The sequence below is a fragment of a genome, unplaced genomic scaffold, assembly GCF_019419815.1.
Source record: "Pyrus x bretschneideri cultivar Hongxiangsu unplaced genomic scaffold, Pyrus_bretschneideri_v1 Contig35, whole genome shotgun sequence".
NCBI classification, from domain to species: domain Eukaryota; kingdom Viridiplantae; phylum Streptophyta; class Magnoliopsida; order Rosales; family Rosaceae; genus Pyrus; species Pyrus x bretschneideri.
In genome coordinates, this window is record NW_025999668.1 from 4,165,940 (window position 1) to 4,188,519 (window position 22,580).

At 37.6% G+C, this 22,580-nt stretch overlaps 2 protein-coding genes and 1 pseudogene across 3 annotated transcripts; 1 reads left to right on the top strand and 2 right to left on the bottom strand.

Moving 5' to 3' along the window:
* Positions 1-1,488: 1,488 nt before the first annotated feature.
* Positions 1,489-2,766, bottom strand: LOC103962810 (annotated as a pseudogene).
* A 4,661-nt stretch (positions 2,767-7,427) lies between these two features.
* LOC125480691 lies at positions 7,428-8,711 on the bottom strand. Its single transcript, XM_048591720.1, has one exon. The coding sequence runs from the start codon at positions 8,709-8,711 to the stop codon at positions 7,428-7,430; it is 1,284 nt and encodes a 427-aa protein (XP_048447677.1).
* Positions 8,712-10,788: 2,077 nt separating this feature from the next.
* On the top strand, positions 10,789-21,704 carry LOC103962807 (SEC12-like protein 1). 2 transcript variants are annotated; one of them, XM_048591827.1, is made up of 11 exons: positions 10,789-11,090; positions 11,281-11,381; positions 12,694-12,826; positions 12,941-13,032; positions 13,378-13,474; positions 13,597-13,669; positions 13,760-13,880; positions 14,335-14,454; positions 14,848-14,918; positions 15,009-15,116; positions 21,362-21,704. In XM_048591827.1, exons 1-11 carry the CDS (start codon positions 10,905-10,907, stop codon positions 21,445-21,447), a joined length of 1,188 nt encoding a protein of 395 aa, XP_048447784.1. In that variant the 5' UTR covers positions 10,789-10,904; the 3' UTR covers positions 21,448-21,704. The 2 variants fall into 2 exon arrangements, with proteins under 2 accessions (XP_048447784.1, XP_009373853.1); XM_009375578.3 differs by lacking the exon at positions 21,362-21,704 and having other exon boundaries at positions 10,791-11,090; positions 15,009-15,460.
* Positions 21,705-22,580: the final 876 nt, after the last annotated feature.

The window sequence follows — 22,580 nt, forward strand, 5'->3', positions numbered from 1 at the left end:
GTAACACTCTCACTCCAAAATATTGTATTGCGGACGTGAATGAGACAGAATATCCCTAAAAAGGTCGCTTGTAATCCTAATTTCCAAGAAATTGCTATAATTTCTTCTCAAAAAGCTAATGTGGTAGTTCATGGAATTCTGTTTTTGCTATAAGACGGCACAATTAGGTCCGGTAATTTCTTGCACAATTATTAACAGACTCGGGTTTTTATGGGTTACTAGGTCAGTCACTTGTAAAGAATCTGTTAACAAGTACGTTTAATTCGACTCGAAACGATACAATCTACTCAAAATAATACAATCTTTTTAACGGCTAGGGTAATTATCAAGTGATATGTTAAAAATCCGTTAAAACGATATGAACAGGATAAACGTAATCCGTTATAGGCACAATGCCGAGCCAAATGCTAAATTTAAGGGTGGTGTTATCAACACACCCAATTAAAGATGTGTGTGAATATTACTGCCCATAAATAAATGAAACAACCATGAAAAGAAAAAAAAAAAAAAAAAATTAAACAACCGAAATTTAAAACCTATCAGAATTATTGTTGCTTGGTTACAAATTTTGAAGCCTATATATGGCACGGTGGATTATCATGAAAAAAGATAGAGTGCCGTCTCATCTGGCTCTATGAATTTTGATATGAGAAATGCTGAAGAGATTATTTCAAAGTCGGATTCTTCATGGATTTTCTACAACTTCATGTTTTTGAAACATTGGTTTATAATGTTGGCACGAAAATTATGCTAAAAACATGACAGAAAGTCCATAGAGAGTCCCATTTTTGAGAGTCTCCTTAGCATTTCGCTTTCGCCTTTATAGAAATGTTAGCGAAATGCTAAGGAGACTCTCAAAAGTGGGACTATTCATGCTCTCTCCACCTAATGTTTTTGGCACAGGTCTCGTGCCGAACATTATAAAATATTGTGTCAAAAACCTGAGGTGCAATCATCAACTTCCATTTCATTTAGTTTACAAATTTAATCTCCTTAACATTAACGAGAAAGAAAAAGTGGAAAGAAAAAAACAAGAGACGTGTGTGCAAATAAGAGAAAAAGAGAGTGAGAGTGAGAGTGAGAGTGAGCTTAGGTATTGATCAGGTGAGGCTCATAAAAAACAGCAAAAATTTATTTGTGCGAAATTATTGTAACGTTCACATTTTGTCCTTTCTACTATTTTCGTTGATTTTTTGTTGGCAAACAAATAAGGTTATATTAATACGTAGTTTATATTTATTCAAAACGTCCAAAGAATCTAATGGTCCAAAAGTTCAATGCATACCGTGCCCCAGTGTACAGTAGAAAAACCTTCCAATCCGAATAACCAACAAACATGGATTGAATTCTTTAAAGTCTAGTCCCACATGCAAGCCTGCCAAAGCAACATTTCCTGTGTCTCGGGTTCAAATCATATCCCTCCGTTTAGTGTAGTTTCGAACAATATTTACATTTGTAATAAAAAAACCATACACTCCCTTTGGGATCTAGAATTTTGAATGTTTCTTCTTATAGAAAAGTAGAAGATTTCAATATATGAAATGCAAACAAAATTTTGGTATACACTTTACCTTAAAATACAAGACAAGAGCGAGACCTAGATCAGCACAATCAAGTAGCTGCTTTCTTGCGAACAAACCTCTGCAAAGCTGTTGGTTGTTCTACATGCTCACTTACTTTCTGCTTCTTCCTAGCCACTTGTTCTTCCTCTTTCTTTTGTTGCTCCAAGAACGGCCTTTTGGCGCTCACGATCATCTCCTGCTTCTTCTTTGCCCTCTTACTCCGCTTATTCCTCCCTTTTGTTTTCTTCTTATGTTCAACGCCCTTGACAGCTTCCATGGCAGCTTCCATCTCTGCCTCTTTCTCCTCCTTGGTTCGCCTCTCTTTCCTCCTCTGAGGCTTTAGGGTGCCAAGCTCCGTCGGATTCAACATGATTGTCTCAGGTGGGAGCTTATCAAGTAGACCGTGCACTTCCTTCTCTCTTCTCTGTTTAGATGTTTCAAATGGATTCGCCACACCCAGGTATCAAAGTTGGGTTCTCCAGAACCAGGAATCAGAATACTAGACCACCCCATGGAGTGCCCTATGCCCAGGACATCTTCGTAAGGTCGAAACAACACCTTTCCTATTGGGTACCCTTTAATCATTGTATGATCCATATACTTCTCGTAGTCCTGAGTCCCAGAAAAATCTCCCAGGATCTGCACATATGAACTAGTCCCACGAGCAAGCAGACCTTTCTGACTGAAATCCAAAGTCGTTGCATTGCCCGGTAAAGTTTGAAGAGGCTGATCCTGAAGTTTCCTTAAATCTCAAAGCATGATTTTCTTCTCTTTCCCAGCTGTGGCCATGAGATGGCCATTAGGATGAAATGCCATAGCTGAGATGGAACCCTTGTGACACAGCCTCTGGAGGAGGGGAGCAGAGCTTGTAGGTTTCCACATGGAAACTTTACCACCCGAATGACCCAAAGCAAAAACCCCGTTGTAGGGGTTCACCTGCATCGCATCAGTACGGCCTAAGCCTGTCCTGTAACTACCTATCATCCTGCCCATTGTTACGTCCTGTAACGAAGATGCCCAAATTTGTTTACTGATGCCAAGAGAAAGTGATTTTTCAAAAACTGAAGCCTTAAAACTGTGCCATGTTCCTATATGATAAGAAGTATAACTTTAGTTCCATAACGATGCATCTGAATATTAGGGTTGCCTTAACAACGCAATCACAAGGAACTCTTTGACATGTCACAGTTGATGAAGGTTTCATTTCCTACTATTGAAACGTTTTACCTGACCTGCCTAAGAATTCACCTAAACCACTTTATAAAGGGAAAGCAGTACTGTTTTACAGGCGGCAAATCACAGTTCAGAATTGCTTTTAATTGTGAATTAAGCATTTATCATAAAAAGACCGGAATCACAGATAGTTTGAGTAATAAGATAATGCACCAATCTTAAAATACTTTTAATGTTACATACCATCACGAATCTATCTGGAGAGCTTTATAAACTTCATTCCATCTTTTATATAGACTCTTCAGGAACACGAAGTCAAGAAATAAGTGATTAGCAGGTTCATAATACATACACCACCATGAGATAACTCAAACACAGAGACATGCGAAAAGAAAATTAGCATTTGCAATAATAGATTAATTTATTTGTTTTGTTTGCGTTTTATGTTCTGTTCACTATTTATGTTCCTAGTCGTTATTAAGGAGCCATGTCATATTCAAGTGATTTTTCAAGTATCTTGGACTGTAGGCAGTCCAAAATGAACAATTTAGCTAAAAAGAACAGTGGTTAAGATGGTTAGCATTACTAATAAATTGGCATACCTTCAGTCTCCAAATAGCCTCCCTCACTTGGCAGAAGCCACTGATAATTTTGATAAAAATAAAAAATAAAGAAAAAAACATTCAAATCAATTGTCATGAGTATGACATGGACTAAAAGAACAGGAGAAGCAAAATATCATATAAAAGATTGACCGGTATGAACTAAATCAGTAAATCAGAGAAAATTCTAATACTAAAAGTATGCAACTGGAAAACAGAAAATACAGAATCCGGTCTACTACTTAAGCATGGCACTATATAAGATTCTTTTTCGCTTCCATTCAAAGTTTGAAAAGACTGACAAATCACATTAAAATAAATAAATCACCTTCTCAGCCTTGGCAGCGGCTTGTGCAGATTTTCCATATAATTCTTCTCTAACAGCGAGTTGACCCTTCAATTTCTTATCTTGCAAGCCCCGAAAACGAAAAAAAAAATTCAAGATACGGTGACAAAAAAGCAAGTAAAAAGTTTCATGAAAAATCAAACTTTCTAGGCCATACCTCCAAATTGGCTTCTGCACCTCTTAGAAACTTCTTCACTCTCTTATCTAACTCATCAGAAACCTTCTCCTGCAAATTAAGATACTGCCCATTTATTTTTAAATTTCGTAAGTGAAAGACATTCCAAACTCCCCCTCTCCTCCAGCTTGAACCAGAGAGCTATTATAACTAAAATGCCAAAAAAACTCGAATATCTCCACCTAACAAAACATCTAACAAACATATCCAATGAGACTGAGTAGAATCATGACTGCAAGCAGATCTTACAGAGCTTCTAGATAAAATATAACCAATTGATTTACACAAAGATAAAATAAAATAAGAATTCATCCATACCTGTTCCGTTGCAGGCGCAATAGTGCCACCATCTAGTTTCACACCCATCTTGATTACTGCAGTTTCGTATCCTTCAAACTCAAAGTGCCCTGAAACTCAATGAGTAATAGAATTCAACTACGACATTCAAATTTGATTTTTCTAAAGAAAAAAAGATAAACCGGTCCACATAAATCTTTTAGCTTGAAAACCCACAACATTTCACGCGCCACACCCACACACATCCCGTACAAACCAACAAACCAACCCAATCAAATGGTGGATTTGTAATAGATGAACATTAAATCAAGAGAAAAACAACTGAGTTTGAGAATATCAAATTCTGGGATTTTTCGAGTATTGAATTTTGATGTATATTTGCTTGATGAAACAATTACAAGATGAAACATATATATAGGGAAGAAAAAGATCATAAGCTTAATTTTGCCTAACTTACCTATCTTGCTTGACTAACCTAACTTGCCTAACTTTGAACAAGAAAATTGACTAGCCTACCATTATTCCAACATGTTTATTTCATGCATTTTAACACTCCCCCTCAAGTTGGAGTGTGAATGTCGATGACACCCAACTTGCTAATTAAGACCTCAAATTGTGCCGAACTTAGTGGTTTGGTGAACAAGTCTGCAAGTTGATTCGAGGTCCGTATGTAAGCTGTTTGCACCATTCCCATTTGAATCTTCTCACGTACTAAGTGACAGTCTATCTCTATATGCTTCGTTCGTTCATGAAACACTGGGTTCGAAGCAATGTGCATGGCAGCTTGATTATCACAAAACATTGTGACTGGTTGTGCATGATTTACTTGCAAGTCCTTCAAAATGTTTCTTAGCCATATAACTTCACAACAAGTAGTAGCCATAGAACGGTATTCTGCCTCTGCACTGGAACGAGATATTGTGTTTTGTTTCTTCGTTTTCCAAGATATCGGTGCTTGTCCAAGGAAGATACAATAACCGGTTATTGACCTTCTAGTGTCTTTACACCGAGCCCAATCAGCATCACAAAAGGCTTGTAGTTGTAGTGAACCTGTAGAAGGCAAAAGAATTCCCTGTCCAGGAGATTGTTTGATGTACCTGAGAACCTTATGCACCGCTTCAAGGTGTGGTTGTTGTGGCTTGTCCATGAATTGGCTCAACATATTAACCACATAAGTCAGGTCAGGTCGCGTGATGGTTAAGTAAATCAGCCTCCCTACGAGTCGCCTGTATGAAGAAGGATCATGTAGGAGCGTCCCATCAGTTTGTGTAAGGGACATGTTTGGTTCCATTGGTAATCGTGAGGGCTTCGCACCAAGGAACCCAGCATCTTCTAGTATCTCCAACGCATATTTGCGTTGGCACAAGGCAATCCCTTGTTTAGATCTTGCAACTTCTATCCCCAAAAAGTATTTGAGTTTTCCCAAATCCTTTAGTTTAAAATGTTGGGAAAGGAAGAGTTTAGTCTCTTCAATTTCTCTCAAATTGTTACCTGCAAGTATCACGTCATCAACATACACAAGTAATGCCATGAAACTGCCTTGACGGTTTCGGACGAACAATGAGTGATCTGACCATGATTGATGAAAACCAGCAGTCTTGAGAGCACTAGACAGCTTGATAAACCATTGTCTCGAGGCCTGTTTTAAACCATAAATGGATTTGTGTAATTTGCATACTCGTGTCTCCCCCTTTCGTCCGAACCCAGGAGGCAGGGACATATAAACCTCCTCGTATAAGTCACCATGCAAAAATGCGTTGTTCACATCAAGTTGATGAAGATGCCAGCCTCGTATGGAGGCAATACTCAGGAGGACGCGGACGGTGGTGAGCTTGGCAACTGGAGCAAAAGTTTCCCGATAATCAAGCCCCTCAATTTGACTGTAGCCTTTAGCAACGAGACGAGCTTTGTAGCGTTCAACACTGCCGTCAGGTTTAAGCTTCACCTTATAGATCCATTTGCAACCGATGAGATGTTTGTGAGGTGGTAAGGGCACAAGAGTCCAAGTGCGATTGTCATGAAGGGCAACAATCTCTTTTTGCATGGCGTCACGCCATTTTGGATCCTGAACAGCCTGCGAAAAACTAGTGGGTTCTTTGATAATGGTGAGGTGGTGAGAAAGGTTTTGTGAGTGGGGGATACATGGTCATAAGATAAATAATGAGATATGGGGTGAGATGTACCTGATGACTGGACCATGCTTGTGGAAGATGTGGGAGCAACACGGGAAGGGAGGGCCACCTCAACATGAAAGTCCTGCAAAAATGTGGAAGTTTTGGTCGGTCGAGTGCTACGACGGAGTGGAGGTGGTTGGTCTGGTGATGGAGTGGTTGGAGGTGGGGAAGAGTGTAGGGTATGTGAAGGTGTTGATAAGGTATCTGGTGGTGGAGTTGTAGTAGGTAAAGGAGATGAGAATGATGTGATGTCGGTAAGTGTGGGAGAGGTGGTGTTTATTTCTTCGGGTGCAAGGCTTGAGTGCGACTCAATGGGAGAGGTCAAGTCAAACGTGATGGGTGAGGGTGTAATGTTTGATGGAGACGGGGCAACGGAAGTGGTATGATTTTGGAATGGAAAATGATTTTCAAAAAAAACAACATCCCTAGAAACAAAAGTCTTATTGTGTTTTATATCAAACAATTTATAACCCTTTTGACCATAAGGATACCCAAGAAAAATGCATTGGATTGCACAGGGGTCGAATTTAGAGGGCCTTTGGGCGTGTGTAGAAGCAAAACATAAACTACCGAAAACCTTTAAATGGGAATAGTTAGGTGCTTTGTGAAACAGTTTTTCGTAAGGTGTTTTACCTTGGAGAAGTGGAGTGGGTGTTCTATTGATGAGGTAGGCTGAGGTTAAGATTGCATCCCCCCAAAAACGTTTTGGCAAACAAGCTTGAAAGAGCAAAGCCCGAGCAACATTGAGCAAATGTCGGTGTTTACGTTCGGCAACACCATTTTGTTGTGGTGTGTTGACACAACTAGATTGATGTATGATGCCTTTGAGAGCATAAAATTGCTCAAGCTTAAACTCAGGGCCATTGTCACTTCGTATGATTTGAACTCTGGTATTGAATTGAGTCTCAATCATTTGAATGAATCCGACTAAAATGTCTTTTGTGTCAGATTTATGTTTCATCAAATAAACCCAAGTGCTTCTAGTGTAGTCATCTACGATGGTAAGGAAATACTTGGCACCTGAAATAGAAGCAACTTGATAACCACCCCAAATATCAATATGCAATAATTCAAAACATGATTTGGTAGAAATAGAGCTCAAAGGAAAGATGGGCAAATTAAACATTTTTCCAAATCACAAGCCTTATTGTTAAATAAAGGTAATAACGAAGTGGCTTTATGAGATGGGTGTCCTAGGCGTTGGTGCCAAAGCTTTGGTGAGACGATTTGAATATTGTTGCATGTTCCTTTCTTTGATGGGTCGAGGTAGTAAAGTCCATCCCTTTCAGTTCCTGTCCCAATCATCTTCCCCGAGTGAAGGTCCTGAATGACACAAAATTGGGTGAAGAAAATGGTGACATATAAGGAATCATAGGCTAGTTTACTGATAGATATTAAATTCAACCTAAAGAACGGCACACATAGGACATTTTCAAGGATAAGATCATGAGAGAAAACAACTTGTCCAATGTGAGTGACTTTGGCAACGGAACCATCTGGCAGTTCAACTGTATGATTTTCAACAGCTCGTGAGTGTGTAAGGAGACTAGGACTGCAAACTATGTGATCCGTGGCACCACTGTCCAGGATCCAAATACTTTTGGTTCCTTTACATGAAAAAGAGAAGGCTTTACCTGAAAGTTCTTCATGACTAGGAGGATTACTGACTTGATTGGCAAATGATGATTTGTTCTTGTTCAACATCTGAAGGATTTGCTTGCAGTCCTCCTGAGAGAACGGGAAATTAGGCACTGTCTCTTGCTTGTTACTTTGTGAAACTTGATTGCCCTTTGAAGAAAAGAGACGATTGGATTCGGTCTCTGTGGCTGCTTTCCGTTTTCGACAGAAATCGAAGGTGTGGCCTTTCCATCCGCAAAAAGTGCACTTGAGATGTGCACGACAATGTTTGGTGATGTGATTGGTTTTATTGCACTTTCCACATCGCATCTCCTTGTCTTCAGGTGTAGGTTCTCGCGACAGATTCTTCACTGCAAAGACTGCAGTTTCTAGTTGTGTGCTTTTCCCATTGGAAACCTCTGTCTGGCGTTCATGTCGAATGACTAATGCATATGCCTTGTTCACCGTAGGCAGTGGTTCGAGAAGAAAAGTATTGCTTCGAACCGTAGCATACGATTCGTTCAGTCCCATAAAGAACTTCATGGTTTTCTGAGTTTCAACATATGAGTTCATCTCATTCTTTGTTCCACAACTGCATGCTGGAATGGAACACAAAGTATCACGTTCATCCCATAAACTTTTAAGTTTAGTGAAGTAAGAACTTACACTCATATTGCTTTGGACGCAATCATGGATCTCGTTCTCAACATGGAACAGCTGAACTATATTCACATGTGAGAACCTCTCCTGCAGATCAGTCCACATTTATCGAGCATCCTTGTAGTTGATGACACTCCCTGAAATCTCCTTTGACATGGAGCCTAGTAGCCATGTCTTGACCAAGTTGTTGCAGCGATTCCATTGCTGCAGCTCCTCAAAATTATCCTCACTTGGTTTGTTGATCGTCCCATCAACAAAACCAAGTTTGTTCTTGACCGTTAAGGCCATACTCATGGATTGAACCCATGTGTTGTAGTTGTCTTCCACCAATGGTTGTGGTACGAGGATTGCACCAGGTTGATCCGAGTGGTGGAGATAGAGCGGGTGGTTGGGATTTTCCCATTTTGAATGAGAGGCCATGCCTAGAATGGTTGACCTCGTGGTTGCTTTAGAGCTGTGTTTTGTGGTTTTTTCCAGATCACAGCTCTGATACCATATTGAATTTTGATGTATATTTGCTTGATGAAACAATTACAAGATGAAACATATATATAAGGAAGAAAAAGATCATAAGCTTAATTTTGTCTAACTTACCTACCTTGCTTGACTAACCTAACTTGCCTAACTTTGAACAAGAAAATTGACTAGCCTACCATTATTCCAACATGTTTATTTCATGCATTTTAACATCGAGCACCAAAGGAATAGCAAATCACAAACGTAAGAAATTGAACAGAAACATAAGACAAGAAGTACGCAACATAAGACACTAGAACAGAAATAGCAAGCAAAAAACAAACCACCAAGATTGGAAATGTTGATTGGACATATCATCCAACGCTTGGTGTGCATTCTATGGTACAACGTTAGATGAACAAAAGCAATACCTTAATGACTGCAACTTAGTTGTTGCTGCTCGAGAGGGAGAGGGAGAGAAGACAGAAATCGAGAAGCGGATTTGGCCAACAGCGGTCTGGAATTTCCCGACGGGGAACCAGAAGAGAACGGTGGGGTTTTAGTATCGGACTAGAGCTGAGAGGTATTACCGAAAAAACAAATTTTTGTATAATCACAAAAATGCCCCTGAAGTTTGGCGCCCCTTTCACCAAAAAATACGCCAGTATACATATGTTTGTTCTTAATTTTTAAAGAATAGAAGAGACACGAAATTATTACAATAATTTAGATAACGAGAGAATTTTGAACTCAAAATGCATGCGTGGAAATTCAACACGGTTGCTGTTTTTCTTCAAATTTATTATGCTTTCCCCAATTTCAAATTACAAGTTCTTATGCAATTTTGTAGTCTCTTTGAATTAGAGGACACAGTAATCAAACTGGTGAAGGTATGTTGATGAATTTGCTGATTTAGCATAATAAAGCCCACAAAATTCATACTTTAATTAGAGGACACAACAAAAGATTCAGATTGGTTTAGGGGTTTGGCTCTTGTTGTTTTTGTAGAGTTTTTTTTCTTTATTATCTTAAACTTGTTTGCAGAAAAAGTGAGAGAGGGAAGGAGTATGGAAGTTTGTGGTAAAGCCTGGAAGCATAAGCACATAAGGTGCCTAGCACAAAAAAGTGTACAAAAATAATGAAATGTTAATACTAAACAATTGACAAAAAAAAAACAAAAACGTATGTAGTAATTTAGCATGTACAACAACGGGTAAACTTCATCCATTTCTCTTAGTGTAGGTAATATCATTTGTTCAAAAAAAAAAAACATTTGTTTCTTAGTATTGGAAATGTTACTGGCAATGTGTGATGTAATGGACTAAGGACAAACTGTAAGAAAAAAATACCAAAAACAACTTACGTCATGCCACGTAGGAACTTACATTTTTATTGGAAAACACTGAAGCTGTTTTTTTTTAACTGTTATTGCTCATGCAGACTTTTTTACTTTTATTTTAGAGATGCTCTAAAATTGGGTTAAAAGGTAATGTAGAAACTATCGATGGGCCTTAAATGGGCCTCAAGAGCAGAAATGGGAAAGTTAAAAACGCGTAGAATTTTGAGCGAATATCCATCAACAATGCTTCACAAAGGCGTTGACATCGATCACGGCCAGCTTTGTCACCGGCATCACCGTCGTCGATGTACATACGTAGGACCCACAACGACAATAACAACAACAACATAATCCTTTTCAGACTTTTCTTTTCTTTTTTTTCAATCCCTCTATAAATAATAAAAACAAAAAAAAGGATTAAATCTCTAACGAATTCCTGAATTCTTCTTCCATCTGATTCAGACTTTGCCTCTTGCTTCTCTCTCTCTCCCAAGTTGAATTGAATGGCGAGCGGTGGGTCCGATCAGCAGGGTCCGGTCACGTGCGGGTCGTGGATCCGCCGTTCCGAAAACGCCAATTGGGTGGTGTTTGGGAGGTCCAGGGCTAAGGACTCCCCTTCTTCCTCTTCGTCAGTTCTCGAGATCTTCTCCTTCGACCCCAAGACCACTTCTCACTCCTCCTCTCCCCTGGTCTCTCTCTTTCTCTCTCTAAAATCCGTGTTTTTATATATGTATTTTTTGGAAGCTTTTTCTTCCTCTGTGAATTGGGTTTTTGTTTTGTTTTGTTTGAGGGGTTAACGTAAGAGAGCTCCAAGGAAGGTTGAGTTTGACTTTTGTGTTGGGTTGGGGTTTACTAATTTGGTTGTTGGTTACTTTGTAGACGACGTATGTGCTTGAAGAAGTGGAGGGTGATGTAGTTTCGATTGCGGTGCACCCAAGCGGCGACGACGTCGTTTGCTCTACCTCTAATGGTGGCTGCAGGTGAGCTTCTTTCTCTTGCACTTATTTATTTTTTTTCCAAATTTACCATCTTTTTTGTTGTTTTCTGTGAATCTTACCGTTGCGAGATTTATATAAGATGAATCTGTAGCCTATATATGTAATTTTCTAGTCAGTGAATCCATCACTTTATTTAAATGACACACTTTATTGATTAACTAGCGGTAATTAAGGCCTCTATTGAAGTGTTTTTAAAATAGCTAAGGTGGTTTTAGATAACCAGAAGCATTTACGACAATGTTTGGTCGAAAAAGTTACAAAAGTGCTCATGGGTTTGAAATTACCTGGAAGTGCTTTTTATGGAAGCAATTGAATTTTTATTAAAAATTTCAGCAGGCTTCTAATACAAGTGCTTCTAGTAATAGCGCTTATGTAGGGTTTTCAAGAAGCATTTCCAGATTGGCCCTTACTATGTTTACAATTCATATTCAGTGGGATATGTCATTCTTGGTTGAGCACGGAGTTTCCATTTTATGTTTCCCTTGGAGCTTATCTTTTTCCTTTCCTTCATACACTTCCACACGTGTATGATATGCTGGAAAATTTATCATCAATATGAACCAAGTTTATATAGGGTCTTGTGATAGTTAATGTGATTTTGGTCTCTGTAACCGGTGAATGTCTCGATGAAGCTTTCACATTTTATAGTATCACAAACCAGTTTGGAACCTAAGTAGGGACTCAACTTTGACATGGAAAAGGTGGTTGATGTTGTCGGTGTAGCTCTCTTTGATTAACCTAAAGCTAACCATATGATTCACTGCTTGAAAATTTGATAAAACTATACGCTATTAGGGCTTTGATAGTGGGGTAAACATATCGGTGGAATTCCTTCCAGCTTTTCAATGCTATTTTATTTGAGTGGAAATGATATCTTTGCTTTATTGGATCAGTTGAAATTTAGAAACCAAAAGATAATTTGGTCTCGTTCTTCTTGATTCTGAAGTGGCCTAATATCAATGCTTTATAGTTGCATATTTTGATTCACTTAAACTGAAGAACATAAGTTTCATATCAAGATATCATTCAATTTTTGGCGGGATTTATAAGGAGAAAACTAAGACAGAGTCAAAAGGATGATGAGGATACTTTATTGCACGGATTTTATGTCTAACTTGCTATTGGTCGTAGACTAGTCTACCTTCTTCTCCTTTTGCTTCTCCTTCTGTGTTAGCTGGTCTTTTTATCGACACTTAGCAGACACTGTATTCCAAATATGACCACCATTGGTACTTTGCCTTACGTTGCCACTTTAGCATCTAGCCGTCAAATGAGGTTTTTTTAAATATTGTAGATCGTTTGAGTTATATGGCCAAGAATCAACAGCAAAGCTGCTGGCAAAAGAACTACCTCCTCTGCAAGGAATTGGTCCCCAGAATTGTCTAGCTTTTAGTGTTGATGGATCTAAATTAGCTACTGGCGGTGTGGTAAGCAGTAATCTATAGTTCCATCCATTATTATCATTTGACTTCTCGTGCTGCTACTCTAGTTATCTTTTTTTGTTTGAAACATGTTTTTACTTATGTCCTAATTAACTGTAGGATGGGCATTTGAGAATTTTGGAGTGGCCAAGCCTGCGAATAATCTTAGATGAACCAAAAGCGCATAAGTCTGTGCGTGATATGGATTTCAGGTGAGAAACGAGATTGGGATATGACTGTAAAAGGAGTTATGTATTTTTTTAAGCAATGTCAATGTAGTTACATAGGAGAAAACCTTTACGCTTTCTTGCAGTACTTATTCCACTCATCAAAGAATCTCTGAACTCATTGTTGAACCATCTCAGTCGTGATTGAATATAGTATAAAAATTACAAGTTGGTAATATAATGAAAAAAAAAAGAAAAAAAAAACAGGCGCTAATGGGTTTATTTTCCTTTTTATTTTCTTTTGTTTATGGACTGAATTTATTTTTAGATTTCCATATTTGTCCTGTTCTTGATTCTTAATATTTCAAACCTTTTTGTATTATATTTTAGCCTAGACTCTGAGTTCCTAGCTTCAACATCGACGGATGGCTCAGCAAGAATATGGAAGCTGGAAGATGGTGTTTTGACTACTTTGACTCGCAACTCGGTATAAATGATTTCTTTAACTTTTGAAAATAAACCGCCAATTTTCTTATATTCGCATAATATTAGATTTCTTTTTTCCTTTGGTGGGATTTTGGCATAATGTTTTGTTTTTTATTTTTACAGGATGAAAAGATTGAACTTTGCCGGTTTTCCAAAGATGGGACAAAACCCTTTCTGTTTTGCACTGTTCAAAAAGGTCTACCTCTCTGAATTCTGAAGTAAAACAATATTTACTGCTATATTATTGGTTACCAGACAATTAAATGTATTTGTATGAATCAAACAGGCGATAAAGCTCTCACTGCAGTTTGGGACATAAGTACATGGAGTAAAATTGGGCATAAGCGGCTACTTAAAAAGTCTGCTTCTGTTATGTCTGTTAGCAAAGATGGGAAATATCTTGCACTGTAAGCACTTAACTTTGCATTTGATCCTTTGTTTATAGTAATAGGCTTTACTTGACTATTTGTTAGATAACAAATTTCTCTGCTGGGTGCATCGATTTGAAAGTCAAAGATTGCTGGTAGTTGGATACTGTATGGAAGACTTGTTGACACTTAGGGACTCGAGTAGGTTAATAGTTTGATACACACAGATTGGTGTGCTTCCACATGTATTCACTTACTGAGTACACATATAAGAGCGAGAACACCATACTTTCAATCTGCTATTTTACTTATTCAAAACCAAAGTATATGAATCAATCATTCATTATGTTCTTTTTTCGATCTTACGATGAGTCACAAAACATGAGGATACAGTGTTCTGATGACTTGGTAAATTTGAGAATGCCATATGTTTGTAACATGGTTTATGATATCGCTTTGGCTAATATGCAATTAGTTATTCTTAAAATTGCAGGGGAAGCAAAGATGGTGATATATGCGTGGTTGAAGTTAAGAAAATGGAAATTTGCCACTGGAGTAAGAGGCTACATCTGGGTACAGGCATTGAAACTTTGGAGTTCTGTCCAACTGAAAGGTAAGGCTTTCGAACCAGTTCTACACATATGTGTTGTGTTTTGAAGCACCATAATTGATTCATCAATGCTTAAACATCAAAGGACTTCTTAACCATTTCTTAAATATAATTGAATTTTAACTTTATTTTGTAAAGTAGTACAAATAAATACATGCTTGCTCTTTTTTTTTTTTTTTTTTTCGTTCTTCTGATTCTTTATACTTTTCTGAAAGCATTTGTCTTGATTCTTGATACTTTTCATTGGAATGAGTACCAACCCTTGCTGGATACGTTGAATGAAATTCAAATTTGAGACGATTTTGCTGTATATTTAGATATTGTATTTATCACCCAAAAAAAATATAATTCTCTCCCCTTTTGGTTGTTTTATACTAACATATTCCTTGGTTTCAGGGTTGTGCTTACTACTTCTAATCAATGGGGAGCTGTGGTGACTAAGTTAAATGTTCCAGCAGATTGGAAAGGTATCTCTCTCTCTCTCTGTTTGTGTGTGTTGTGCGTGCGTGTGCGTATGTGGTTGACAATTTTGCTTACCCCTTGTTTCAAAAATGCAGAGTGGCAGATCTATCTGGTGCTTTTAGGGATGTTTTTGGCATCCGCTGTCGCATTTTACATCTTCTTTGAGAACTCTGATTCATTTTGGAACTTCCCTCTTGGAAGAAATCAACCAGGAAGACCGCAACTCGGAGCTTTTTTAGAGTCCCCGCCTTCTGATGATAGAAATATTTGGGGTCCGGTAGATATGTGATAACCTTAGAATCGGCAAGTGGACACAAACTATGCCAGTTATTTGAGGCGTGTAGAACATTTCTTGTAGCATGCACAGAAAGCGTCTAGCTTTTCGAAATGCATATTTGATTTGGGAATCCCCGGGGTTGTGTGCGAATGCATTTTATGTGTGTAAACTTGTTCGTGCTACTAAGCGACGTTCTTGATGACGGAAGAAACTTGGATTTTTCTTCTCATATGTATAAGGGAGTGGACTGACCACACCATACTTTCCGACGATCGAGTTTTTACCGTCTTTGTGTTTTTCCTTTTCAAGGTGGCCTACTAAAGTTGACAATAACAGATTGGGAAGTATCTTTGAGAAGATGGATGCCCAAGATGTGGAGATACTCTAAACGCAATGGATATCGGTGAACTGAATACTGTCAAATCAAATGGGTGAACCTTCTTTTAACGCGAGGAAGTGTTTTGTCCACAAAAGGGAAATTCGATTTTGGCAAGACTTGATCTTAATATGCCTTCCTGGAACGGGAAGAACTTCTTCCCGTTGCGGAGGAGTTTTGAAAGTTTCCTATTAAGAAATCGGAAGTTCCCTATTAAGAAACAAAAGTATTCTAGTTGAAAACTAGTTCTCCTAATTAAATTAACTGACTCATATTCTTCAAAATATAATGAAAGCACCAGATATAATGGTTTCAAACTATCTGGAAATGCTATTGTTGCCTTCAAAATATAATGATTTTTTAATAGGTAACCATTTTTCTCATATTACACCATAAGATAATGAAACTGTATCAATTTTGGCATTTGATCTGATTAATTAATTGATCTTTCACTAAATTGATGACATAATAAGCTTGTACATGAAGCTGGCGTGTAAGTCACATTTGCATCATATTGGTGAAAAAACTCATCAATCTGATGGAGGATGACATGGTTCAAACATACAAGAGGCATAAATTTATACAATTTTAAAACCTCAAAGCACAATGTGAAAAAAAATCAAATGTTATGGTTTTTTTAGAAAATTACCCTAAATTTAAAGGGTATAAATGTCATTTGGCCTTTTTTTAATTACACAAGAGCGATTAATAATGGATTCAGTTATATTTAGGTTCTCTACGATGGACACATTTTACAAAAGTTTCTAATTTTTTTTTTTCGCTGCATAATTACTATAATACCCTCATATCTTTATTGACAGCCTAGTAATCCTAAGGAAATAAGGAACCCCACTCTTAATATATTTTTTTTATTGAAGAAATTAGGTTCACATTCTTCTTTTTTTCAACTTCATTGATTGAAAACTTATTCCTTTTCAATTTTAATCCCTCAATACTACAATCTGGTGGTATTCATCTTCACTTAAAAGTGAGAGTTCTTAGGTTCGAATCTCGTGAATGGTGAATTCGATACCAAATTAGTCTGCCCATTGTCTGGCTTTACCGAACTCCTTCTCCTCTTAGTGTACAAATATCGATGTACTCAAAAAATCAGGTCCCTTGGTTTTAATAAACATCATTAATTATTTCAATAATAAAATATTTTACATATCAAGATAATTAAATTTTATTTCTAAATTATTCATTTAGTGTTAGAAACGTTACATTTGATATATTTATATCTATGGCTAAATTTTATATAATATATTTTTATTTTTAGTTTGTATCCATTTTAATTTGCAACCTTTTTTTTTTTTTAAATTGTGCCAATTTTCTATTCAATTTGAGTTTGTATCCATATATTAAATTCTTTTTGTGTCCATATTTTTCAAACTTTTATTTGTACTCATATTTTTTTTGACCTTTTATTTGTACCCATAATTTATTAATAATGCACCCATTTGTCTTTGCAAATGTACCACTTTGTTATATGTAAAATGTACCCATTTTTTTTTTTTGTTGGTAAGTACCATCTCTTTTGTGTAAAATGTACCCATTGTTTTTTTTTTTTAAATGAAATGAAATATTCCTATTATATAAAACATATCATCTTTTTTGTATAAAATGTGCCAACTTTTTGTATGTAAAATGTATCGTATAAAAATGACCAATTTTTTGTATGTAAAATGTCATTAATATAAGTAATGACAAATCATGGGTTTTATTTAAGTATAATTTTTCTTTTTTATATATTTTCAACAAATTATGGATTTTATTTAAAATCTCATTAATATAAATAACTTATCAAATTTTAAATTAAAAATTATAATAATCTACATAGAAATACATTATTGCATTAATTTCAAGGACTTCAATAAAAAACCGAAACCAATCAGGTTTCAATCAAAGAACATTAATAAATAGGTACCACATCCAAAATCACTATTTTTTATTATTATTTCCGAATCCTGGTTTCATTTGGAAATATGATTCCTACCCTAACAAGGAAATTCGCGCGCGCGTGCGTGTGTGTGTATATATAGGTGGGTAGGTGGATTATGATTCATAGCTCAAGTAATTCACGTATTAATTCGCTTTCGGAAGAACTAGAAATAGCGTACTAATTAATTCCATCTCTCAGGTTCTTAGTTTCTTCTTAATTTTCTTAAATTTCTTTTTGTGATCCACCGATGGAAAGCGAAAGTGATCGGCAAGTGGTGGGATACCATTGCGAAGTGAGGCACTTGGAGGTTTTTGAACCTGACAACGAATTGCCGCGCACCCAGTTCTTGCTGGCTGTCAAGGCCATAATATTTTCAAGTCAGCCTGCAGCCTTGCACTCCGAGGACGAGGATGACGGTGAACACTACGAAGGAACCTACTCCGAGGAACTCGAACTCGAACTCGATTTCTTGATGGATGAAGACAGGTCAAGGGCTGCCCTAGCTGAAGCTCTAGTTTCTTTCCTGCATGTCCCTCCTCAGATTTGCGACTCCGTGGTGGAAAAAATAGTACAAGAATCCCTAGACGCTGAAACTGATTCTAGACCTTACAGTGATGACATGTTTGTTCAAATGGCAGCGTTCATCACTGTTGTTGTTGATGATGAATTTGAGGGCTTGGAGACGGATGACCCTAAATTTGTGCCTGCAAGTAAGTCATCGATCGAGAAGCTAAAGAGGGCGAGAGTGGAAGTATCTGCGACGTGTTCGGTTTGCATGGAGGAGATGCAGGTTGGTTCGCAAGCAATTCACATGCCATGCTCGCATCTTTACCATAAGGATTGCATTGTTGAGTGGTTGGACAAAAGCAGGGTTTGCCCACTGTGCCGCTTCGCCATGCCTTCGAAATAAGAACAAAAAATTAAGTGATTAATTTGGCCACGGAGGGCTTTTAGTTCATGGTTCACTCGACATGCATTTGCTTTGTTTTGATGTTAATTTGTGCAATTTATCTGAAAGTTTGATGAGTTAGTTGTTCCTTTAGTTGCGGTATCCTTTTCTTACTGCTGAAACCATATCTATCTGTTTTCCAATAATATATACTTACGATATCAGAAGAGTGAATGCCACCGCCTATAATCTTATCAGTTTCATGCCATTTGTTCATGATAAATTACTCGTCCTTGAAGTTATTCAAGCTCCTACCAAATTATTTTCTCGTCCACATGGAAAATTTCATGCCATTTAACGTGATTATGACACATTAATTATATTTGGATCTCAGCATGTAGTTCATATGTTAGCCATTAAATTTGAAATCCAACTAAAATTGCTGTATTAGAAACACTCGTGAATTCAAACGGAGAGAAAGCACATGTAAATTTGAATGTAATTAGACTGTCGTAAACAAGTAGTATTACCAGATAATCTATAGAAAAACATAGCAAAGAACAGATGAAATTCTTTCACTCTTCCTTTAACAAAAAGTATTACGTTCATGGTTAAGACGTAGGATAAGACTATATTGGAAAATCAACCATTACAGAACAGAATTGGATCTTCAATATATGCCATGTCAATTCAAAGTCGCCGGGGGATATGGTTGCATGCCTTCCCGTGCGTTTCTAGTCTTATGGTGGAGGCGGAGGAGGTGATCGGGCGGCTCTCGTTGTTTGTGTAGAAGAAGGTTTCATGGAGGTTGAGTGGAGTCGGATTCGAAAACTCTCATTGACATGATTAAGGGTGATATCCAAATTGACGCTGTGATGGAAAGGGCGGTATTTGATATACAAAGGCTCAGAAAACAGTTGAAGTCGGTAGTATTTGTGTTTGCTCCAAGTGTCAGTAGCTGGGCGGTACACCCACTGGCTTCTTTGTGACTCGTAATGGTGCGGTTTATAGGTGGGATTAGTTTAAGCCTACACGATACATTTGCATCCAATGTTACTGTTTCCATTTGAATCCAATAGAATTTTCTATCGTGTGACCGAAAAAAAGAACTACTTCAAAACAGGAAAGTACCAATACATGAATATTAATTATTAGGGGCGAAAATATGAATGTGTCTCTATTAATTTGCATTAGGGGCGGTGATTTATAAAAAAAAAAATTTGAAATCCATGTGTATTCAATTAAGATTTTAAATCAGTTTATAACAATTCAGGTGGAGGAATTTACGTAGACATCGAAATTTCAGTGAAGTAAATGTTAACTAATGTATTAAAATTACAACACTTATTTCACCTATACCATTCCCTCACTTCACCAACAACCTCCACTCATTTCACCTACATCATCCATTTACTTCACCTACATCATCCATTTACTTCACCTACAACCTTCACTCATTTCACCTACAACATTCATTTACTTTACCTACAACCTCCACTCATTTCACCTACAACCTCCATTCACTTCACCTACATCATCCACTCACTTCACCAAAAAAATGAATGGTGGTGATTCACTCTCAAAGCCTATAAATAGGCTTCTCCATCAAGAGGAATATGGAGACCAATTCACAAATACATTTCTCTACTCCCAAAATGGAAGAGAATACTCCCCACACATCCAAAATCCTTGAAGCTTTGAAACTCTAAAGCTCTCAAGCATCCAACCCCCAAATTCCCAAGAATCCCGAAGAATGGAGAAAGCACTCTTCATTCTTCGTCAAATCCTCCTTCAAGATCAAGTCCCGACGGCCCTTGAAGAACTTCCACCAACTCAAGATCAAGCCCCAACGGCCCTTGAAGAAAGTGTTCATCGTTCATCCTGAGATCAAGCCCAAACGGCCCTTTGGATCAACAGCACAAACAAATCCACACATCCAATCGTTCTTCAAGATTAAGCCCAAAAGCCCTTGAAGAAATCCACACAACCATTATTCAAGATTAAGCCCCGACGGCCCTTGAAGAAAGTGTTCATCATTCATGATCCGTTCATCCTAAGATCAAGCCCCAACGGCCCTTTGGATCAACAACACAAACAAATCCACACATCCAATCGTTCTTCAAGATTAAGCCCAAAAACCCTTGAAGATCCACTCATCCTTCAACCTTCAAGATCAAGCCCAAAATCCCTTGAAGAAATCCACACAACCATTATTCAAGATCAAGCCCCGACGGCCCTTGAAGAAAGTGTTCATCATTCATCATCCGTTCATCTTAAGATCAAGCTCCAACGGCCCTTTGGATCAACAACCTCAACAAACTCATACACCCATTCTTCAAGATCAATTCCAACGCCCCTTGAAGATTCATTCATCATCCGTTCATCCTAAGATCAAGCCCCAACGGCCCTTTGGATCAACGACCTCAACAAACCTATACAACCATTCTTCAAGAACAAGCCCAACCCCCCTTGAAGATCCGTTCATCCAAGATCAAGCCCCGACGGCCCTTGGATCAACAAACAAATCCACACATCTATTCTTCAAGATCAAGCCCAAAAGCCCTTGAAGAAAACCAACTGTTCATTCAAGATCAAGCCTCGACGGCCCTTGAAGAAAACCAACCGTTCTTCAAGATCAAGCCCAAAAGCCCTTGAAGATCCGCTCATCCATCAACATTCAAGATCAAGCCCTGAAGGCCCTTGAAGAAACTTCCATCAACCTTCAAGATCAAAGTCACGAAGGCCCTTGAAGAAACTTACAACTGTTCATCCAAGATCAAGCCTCGACGGCCCTTGGATCAACAAATCAACATCTTACGGAGATCGAATCAGAGGACCAAATTTGAGAGATCGTAACCCCAAAATCATTAAACAAACAAAAAATATTATTTTTGTACACGTATTCTTGTCTCTTGTTTTCATTTTGGAACTCTGATTCATTTTGGAACTTCCCTCTTGGAAGAAATCAACCAGGAAGACCGCAACTCGGAGCTTTTTTAGAGTCTCCGCCTTCTGATGATAGAAATATTTGGGGTCCGGTAGATATGTGATAACCTTAGAATCGGCAAGTGGACACAAACTATGCCAGTTATTTAAGGCGTGTAGAACATTTCTTGTAGCATGCACAGAAAGCGTCTAGCTTTTCGAAATGCATATTTGATTTGGGAATCCCCGGGGTTGTGTGTGAATGCATTTTATGTGTGTAAACTTGTTCGTGCTACTAAGCGACGTTCTTGATTACGGAAGAAACTTGGATTTTTCTTCTCATATGTATAAGGGTGTGGACTGACCACACCATACTTTCCGACGATCGAGTTTTTACCGTCTTTGTGTTTTTCCTTTTCAAGGTGGCCTACTAAAGTTGACAATAACATATTGGGAAAGTATCTTTGAGAAGATGGATGCCCAAGATGTGGAGATACTCTAAACGCAATGGATATCGGTGAACTGAATACTGTCAAATCAAATGGGTGAACCTTCTTTTAACGCGTGGAAGTGTTTTGTCCACAAAAGGGAAATTCGATTTTGGCAAGACTTGATCTTAATATGCCTTCCTCGAACGGGAAGAACTTCTTCCCGTTGCGGAGGAGTTTTGAAAGTTTCCTATTAAGAAATAGGAAGTTCCCTATTAAGAAACAAAAGTATTCTAGTTGAAAACTAGTTCTCCTAATTAAATTAACTGACTCATATTCTTCAAAATATAATGAAAGCACCAGATATAATGGTTTCAAACTATCTGGAAATGCTATTGTTGCCTTCAAAATATAATGATTTTTGAAAAGGAAACCATTTTTCTCATATTACACCATAAAATAATGAAACTGTATCAATTTTGGCATTTGATCTGATTAATTAATTGATCTTTCACTAAATTGATGACATAATAAGCTTGTACATGAAGCTGGCGTGTAAGTCACATTTGCATCATATTGATGAAAAAACTCATCAATCTAATGGAGGATGAGATGGTTCAAACATACAAGAGGTATAAATTTATACAATTTTAAAACCTCAAAGCACAATGTGAAAAAAATTCAAATGTTATGGTTTTTTTTAGAAAATTACCCTAAATTTAAAAGGTGTAAATGCCATTTGGCCCTTTTTTAATTACACAAGAGCGATTAATAATAGATTCAATTATACTTAGGTTCTTTACGAGGGACACATTTTACAAAAGTTTCTA